The sequence below is a fragment of the Sinohyriopsis cumingii genome, unplaced genomic scaffold, assembly GCF_028554795.1.
Source record: "Sinohyriopsis cumingii isolate HCF-2022 unplaced genomic scaffold, ASM2855479v2 utg000940l, whole genome shotgun sequence".
Taxonomy (NCBI): Eukaryota; Metazoa; Mollusca; class Bivalvia; order Unionida; family Unionidae; genus Sinohyriopsis; species Sinohyriopsis cumingii.
The window spans coordinates 96558-104411 of NW_028315945.1; the positions used below are offsets into that span (position 1 = coordinate 96558).

Below are 7854 nucleotides of genomic sequence, written 5' to 3' on the forward strand. Positions count from 1 at the left end.
ATATATTAGATTAAACTATTATTACTGGACACTGACCATTTAAAATTTTCTCATGTGTCAATGATTCTCTTCATACTTTATCGAATCTTCTTTTATGCTATGTTTTCAATATTACATTGAAAATTTCACTCTGAAAGAAATTGTATTGTATTATTTTCAACATGTCAATATTACAATGATATAGACAAGTATTACAACGAAGATACCTTTAAGTATATTTTTTTGTCTTATGTACGTGGAAAAAGGCACTTGCATGCATTACCTGTCACCTAATGTGTACTTCGGTATAGTTGGCTCTATATGGCCCATAATAGCAAGATTCATTGCTAATGTCACGTGGGAACGAACATTGATCGGTATACGGTATTCGTGAGGTTTAAAAGAGTATAACCATCTTCGACTACATTTGGATATAAGGCGTATTTGTCGACAAGATCTGCCGCGAATTAGACCTTCAGGAAGATGATCTGCACTTTGATTTTTCTTTTAGTGGTTTCTTTTGTCCCAGCTCAGGTAAACTCTTTTCTTTTTCCAGATAGTAATCCAATTACTACCCCTGTCTCACCAAATCCCATAGATTTGTGTGTGTTAAGTAAACTCATGCTTTCGGTCATTGATGCATTTGATATTAGTGATGAGATCAGTAAACTCAGCCATTTGTTATTTGTTGTTAGCGAAGATATCATTGAACTGGATCAAAGGTCATTTGATGTTAGCAATGAGATCAGTGAACTAGATCAATGATCATTTGATGTTAGCGATGAGATCAGTGAACTAGATCAATGGTCATTTTTTATATTAGCGATGAAATCATTGAACTAGATGAAAGGTCATTTGATGTTAGCGATGAGATCATTGAACTAGATCAAAGGTCATTTAATGTTAGCGATGAGATCAGTGAACTAGATCAATGGTCATTTGAGGTTAGCGATGAGATCAGTGAACTAGATCAATGGTCATTTGAAGTTAGCGATGAGACCAATGAACTAGATCAATGGTCATTTGAGGTTAGCGATGTGATCAGTGAACTAGATCAATGGTCATTTGAGGTTAGCGATGAGATCAGTGAACTAGATCAATGGTCATTTGAAGTTAGCGATGTGATCAGTGAACTAGATCAATGGTCATTTGAGGTTAGCGATGTGATCAGTGAACTAGATCAATGGTCATTTGAGGTTAGCGATGAGATCAGTGAACTAGATCAATGGTCATTTGAGGTTAGCGATGTGATCAGTGAACTAGATCAATGGTCATTTGAGGTTAGCGATGAGATCAGTGAACTAGATCAATGGTCATTTGAGGTTAGCGATGAGATCAGTGAACTAGATCTCAAAGGTCATTTGATGTTAGCGCTGAAATCAGTGAAACAGACACTTACGACTCTATTGTCTTTAACTAAGCAATAGGAAAGAGCGAAAACCAACAAGTTTTGTATAATTCATCAAATAATTAATTTCCCTCGAATAAAAATTGAAAATTAAATTGACATAGCAGTTTTGTGAATTAAATCCCAAATAGTCCAAAAAGTTCTTTCACCAGTCCTAAAGAATACAGTTCTCATTAAATTCCACCGGTGTTAGAAGTAATATCCAGTGCTGAATGCGCTGATGTGCATATATTCTTGAATGTAAAAATGACCAGTGACCTAAAGTGTGATGATGTGCTTACCAATAACTTTGTGAATGTCAAGTGAAGAAATAATTTTAAAAAATAAATCCAAATTAAAAACTGAACACATCAATAAGAAATAAGACTGATTTCTGATTCAGATGTTATTGCAGGAATCAATAATTTTTAAAAATAAATCCAAATTAAATACTGAACACATCAATAAGAAATAAGACTGATTTCTGATTCAGATGTTATTGCAGGAATCAATAATTTTTAAAAATAAATCCAAATTAAATACTGAACACATCAATAAGAAATAAGACTGATTTCTGATTCAGATGTTATTGCAGGAATAAATAATTTTTAGAGTGAACAAGATTATAAAACTTTCTACTTGACTTAGATCATTATTATCATATTCTGGAAATACAAAGACCTAATGGAATTTTCCATTCTCGGACAATCTGTTACCAAATTTATAAAATAGAATGTGGTAAACATCAGGTAGGATATATATATTTTATGGGAGAATTCCGATAACCGTGACTCAGACTGAAAAAAAGATATGTTTACTTTTTCTGATAATGATCTTTATATTTAACCCACACTCATAAAGGTAATATTAGCTATGTATAATTTGTTTACCAAAATAGAAAACATCATCATCAAGAGGTTATTATCAATATCTAACCAGAACCTTGGGGCAATGCAATTTTTTAAAAGCCATTTGATATCGTTATCATCCAATTCACACATTGCACTTTAGCATACATGCCACTGTGTGCCACGCGGGACAGACCTAGAACATCCCGGGTCCTTTCACACATTACACTATAGAACATATCGTTCTAACACACGTTACACTGTTCAATACATGTTATGATCTCCGTTACAGGGGACTGTGTGTAAATCTGACGTGGACTGTGGTACTGGAGAGTGCTGTTACATTCCCAGCCGATTCCTAGTGGTAAGCAGGAGAAGAGCAGCAGTAGACGTTGTTGGGTTGCCTCTTGAGCCGCTTGATTTTTCTCATCAGAATGGTAATGATGTTTGGTCTGCAAGACATTTTAGATCACCGCTATCTGCCAATATCATATCTTAAATTACCATTAATTAGAGCTTATGTCACTAAACTGTTCAGTTATTAACATCAATTATTTTCTGATAAAACCGTGGGTGGGAAATCTGACGGTATGACTGTTTGGACCTGCTAGTTCAGTGGTCTCAAACTCAAACCACCTTAAGGGCCGCATGAGGGCATTTTCGATGGCCCAAGGGCCGCACCACCTTTGCTATCTCTCATGGCACTTTGTGACGCCAGTCATTTTGTGACACCTCGTACTGGATGAAACCGGCAGATAAACGGACAGACCTAGTATGGCAATCCGTTACACCTGTTTTCAAATTGTCAATCTCCATATACCCTCAATCATTCCCCAAGAGCCATTATTAAGCGAGCAAACTGAAGAAAAAAAAAACACCTACCCCTAACGATTAAAAATAAAAGTTACCAAACATTCATCTGCAACAGTCGGGTCTTAGCTAGAATATATTAATAGGATTTTAGCTCAAGAAATTTACTCGATTAAGTCACGGAAAGGGCTACATGCTTTTAAACGTTGAACCAATAATCAGTTGAGCTGCTAAAAGAGTTTGAAATAGATCAAGTTAAAATATTTTGCTTTAGATCAAATGGGTGTAATTTTTGGAAATCGTTAGAAGTTTACATTGTGTATCAAATTTGACAAAAATGGGAAACGCTCCCATAGAATTACTAGATTTATTTACCTACTCATTTAGGATACAACAAAAAATCATTATTGAGTCATAGAGATTTAACTTGGTTCTTGTAAATACTATCTTGACACTTTCTAGGGGTATTAGCACACAATATGTGACTTACTGCGATAGAGAATATATGTAGGTTTTGGATATGGTAGAGGTTGATATGGTATAGGGGAAATAACTCTTACTGTATTTCATATCGAGGATTATTATATTTCATCCCTTAGTAGAAAACTAAATGAACATATTAAAATATGGTAGAAAACTGCAGAAAAAACTTTTTTTCTGTTTAACTTTGCTTTAGAATTTTTGGGTCAAAGTAATAGGAAAAATAGAAAATGTAATACTTAAGCTAGCAGATCTTTTGCTGTCATAGCTAATTCACAGCGGCAAACGGTTGGATCAGGCAGTCTCTTTGTTTATGACATCCTCTGGGGTCAGTTTGAAATGCTCTATGAATTAATTCAATTCTTACTGATTTCTTGGCGATGTCACACAACAGCGTAGCTGTTACGCTGTGCTGCCGGTTACATTTTTTCCAGGTGGTAAGATTACCTGTGCTCGTGCAAGATTTGCCCATGAAATACTACATATATGCACGTAGTCATGCGTTGCCATTTGTTAACATATTATGTTACTTTCAAGATGTATCCGTGTGGCTTTGGGTAAATAAATTATTCCAGCAGGAACGAATTACGTGTCTGCATCCTTTCAAACGACACTGCCACTGACTTTGGTGATTTCATTTTCTTCTCAGCAAATTTGAAACCTAAATGACAATCTAACATGAGGAAGTCGCGTTGGTATTAGATTTTAGCGTTGGTGTTAGATTTTAGCGTTGGTATTAGATTTTAGCGAAGACATTGAAAACAATTTCAGGAATGAGACTTTGTATTTATAATGTGACTGAAAGGTAAATGAATCTGACCCAAAACTCTTGCGAATAAAATTCCATCCTGGATATTTTTATGTTAAAATAATGCCCACTGAGTCGAACAACGGATATAAGGACATGTAACTTAAACAACGGATATAAGGACATGTAACTTAAACAACGGATATAAGGACATGCAGCTTAAACGACAAATCAAATAAACGGATGGAACTAATAAACAAAACAAACAAACAAACAAAACTTATATATGTGTCTATCACAATGGATGATCAATGTTTTGAATTTAAACAAGAAATGAATAATATTTCATCCATCACAAATAGTATCGTTTTATATGATCTGAACAAGGTATGACTCAGTTATCAAATCATAGACTTTGTATAAAATTATGAAGCATATTTCAAGCACAAGTATAATATATACATATACATTTGATTTCTATTCATATAGTGATGCTGAATATATTGATTAATTTATGTAGTGATATTGAATATTTATTTAACAATGGAACAAATGTATCTCATGGCTTTCAGTTGACGATCATGAAGTATTTCTGGTTCACCGTTCTAGTCGAATGGTCAAGTAGCCACCAAGCATGGTCCGTAGCTCCCAATATGCCAAAGGATCCCTCAACAGCCCCCTTTATTCGTTACAGACCTTTTTGTCCCGAAGCATTGGCCCATCACTGCGAGAAAGCCAATACCGTCGTCCAAGCCAACGTCACCTACGACAGCGCCGTACGCGTTACCCGAATTCCACCGAATTCTTTCGACCCACCCATTCAAGATCAGCTAAAAATATGATGACTACAGCAATATGGTACACACGGACACGGTCAATTACAAAAATGCGATAGTATACCTTACGTGTGCGCGCAGGAGAAGTGTCTTCGTTACATTTTAAATCATTTCAGCAGAACGACGCAATATGATTAAAATCAGATCTCCACTGTTTTACGTGAAGATTTGACTACGGCTCATGAGGAGTCATGTTCTGGTGACCTGTGTTAATACCATAATCGCTAATGTTATTAGCTATTATGATGAAGTCTTACATTTTCTCGTTTGGGAGAGTAAGCAGTGTGGCTGATAAGCAACAATGTGTGCCGAACGATTTAATACACTTGCAGATTTTTGAAAGCTGCATGTCCATTAGTTAATTCAAAGATTACCGGAACATGACCCCTAAGCTGTCGTATCTTCACGTAGGGTAGTGAGATCTGATTTTAATCAGATTGCAGAACTACTATACGATATTATTATTATTATTATTATTATTATAACCAGGTTCGTACATGAATCTGTATCGTCTATTCAGTAATATAACGGCTAACTTGAAACAGACTATACTCTTTCTAATAACATGGCGTTATATGACATAGGTCGGACTAGCTCCAAAATTTAATGTAAATGCTGGAACATTCAGTATATCAAACAACTCTGTCACATACAACAGATAACGATAAATAAAAGTAATTTTATATTTCACATACCAATGTTATTGGTGTATTTTATTTTAAATATGTAATCAATCCCTTGACTGGTTGGGCATAACCCTCTGCAAAAGATGTTCCCGTACAGGCTTTTTGTTTCGTATAGGAAGCAGTCCGTAAAGGTTATTGGTGTATGTGTTTTTCGAACACACACTCAATACCTGTTTTGGATGGGCAGAGCCCACTATAAGATTTTTCGTCTTACGGGCGTTTTGTTAGTCAGGAAACTATTTGCGCAGTGGACAGCTTTCTGGCAAAACTCGTATTGAGATAATACAGTTTGACTTACTCAGTAAGTACCCTGGTTACGGTGAAACCCTCGGCCAGATAGCATAACTCAATGGTTTTCCAACTGCAATTACTATGCTGTTGCAGCATTGGGTTAACATAACTCAATATATTTTAAATAGCTTCAGACAGGGGTCTCAAACACGCGGTTCGCGGGCGCATGAACCCGCGAAACCGTATCATGTCACCCGCAAAATGATTGGAGTCACACGATGTCATGAGAGATAACAAAAGTGACGTGGCCCTTGGGCCATCGAAAATGCCCTCAGGTGACCCTCAGGGTGGTTTGAGTTTGAGACCTCTGGCTTGAGACGTAAATAAACCACTATCAGGTGACGCTGTACGCGATAACGAAACCCAAGCACATTTTTGTTCAGGTATAATGCATAAATATTAAGTGCACACTATTCCGTGACCACCAATGTTATTAACAACATTTCTGTTTTCTATATGCATGAATGATGACCCAATGAATAGCATTAACAATAATGCAGATTTAATTGATATTGGTTTAAATAATACAATACAGTACAATGTCGATGACGTCATGTCATAACATATATTAGTTGCAATTCACCTACAATGTCTGGTTTATCTGCATCTATATCAGGCACCTGCGAGAGGTACAGGACCCTGGGGGAAACGTGTTATGGACTGGAGAAAATGAATGGACACTGTGGGTGTAGCCCTGGACTCTACTGTAAATTTTACCCGCTCATTAATCCGATTCTTCAGCCAGTCCTTCTCCAGCCCCAACCCGTAGTCGCCAGCCGCCGCTCCATGCTCCCTGGACACAGCCAGTGTGATCCAATCAATACGGCATAAAGAAAGATACCAAATATTGTAATGCAATAAAGCGAGTTGAAGTTGACTTCTTTTCCTTATAATTTACATACCAGGGCAAGTGCAAGTTTTTCGTGAATACAGAATGTTTGAATACAGTAAGGTCTTCGGTCGAAAGCAAACAGAGTCCACGTCCTGATTCGTGCACTATCTTCTGTTACCAAAAAACCCCACAAAACATTTATTAACCCTGTGCATATATTTCTTTTGAAATACTACACAAAACATATAATGTTTTTAATAATTTAAAACGCAATTTTAAAGCAAATGAAGCTCGGAAACATTCACAGTGGAAATTACTCAGCCACTGGGATTAAGAAACATTTTCCTGCAGTCTGAATCGGGTTTCTTACTAGTCTCTGACTCCCATGCTGTATGGATTATGACTCTAAAGTGTCAACCAAACGCTGTAGTATCATTTACACGTGGAACATTGATTTTCGAGCTGGTGACTCGAGAGTGTAGATTGAACTCAGATATAATTCAACCTGCAACTGGTCCTAAAGTTCGTACCAAAACCGTACGATTACTTTTTTGCAAATCGAAGATCGTAATAAGTTATGCATGTAATTAATTCGCAGGATTAGTTTTAATGTTTGACATTTCTGGTCAAGTAATTAACACAAATAAACGAATAAAACTAGCCTAGAAGATTGGCATGACGACTTACGGAGATTAACATTATCCTAAACGCACAGCACGAATGGGCCTTGATAGCGACAAACGGAAGTTTAACATCACGTCTTTGGTTTATAGGTTTAACATGTGGGCCCTAATGGCGACAAAACGAGAATTTAACATTATGCATTTAACCCATAGTATGAACATCTGTGTGTGTGTGTGTGTGTGTGTGTGTGTGTGTGTGTGTGGCTTCAAATAGTACCTTGCAACATTGAGGCTATGACTCTAAGGTGAGGTTGGCCTCTATGACCTCACACAT

The 7854-nt window shown here is 36.5% G+C and overlaps 1 protein-coding gene across 1 annotated transcript; it reads left to right on the forward strand.

Moving 5' to 3' along the window:
* Positions 1-371: 371 nt before the first annotated feature.
* Positions 372-6942, forward strand: LOC149772973 (uncharacterized). Its single transcript, XM_089946984.1, has 3 exons — positions 372-513; positions 2507-2651; positions 6682-6942. The coding sequence occupies exons 1-3, from the start codon at positions 463-465 to the stop codon at positions 6894-6896; spliced, it is 411 nt and encodes a 136-aa protein (XP_089803110.1). The 5' UTR covers positions 372-462; the 3' UTR covers positions 6897-6942.
* Positions 6943-7854: the final 912 nt, after the last annotated feature.

What these genes read in the sequence shown, in the direction of transcription:
- LOC149772973 (XM_089946984.1), top strand. Translation starts at nt 463, where the DNA reads ATGATCTGCACTTTGATTTTTCTTTTAGTGGTTTCTTTTGTCCCAGCT. An exon ending in TTTCTTTTGTCCCAGCTCAG is followed by an intron (nt 514 to 2,506) that starts GTAAACTCTTTT and finishes TCTCCGTTACAG; the next exon opens with GGGACTGTGTGTAAATCTGA. An exon ending in TGATTTTTCTCATCAGAATG is followed by an intron (nt 2,652 to 6,681) that starts GTAATGATGTTT and finishes CATCTATATCAG; the next exon opens with GCACCTGCGAGAGGTACAGG.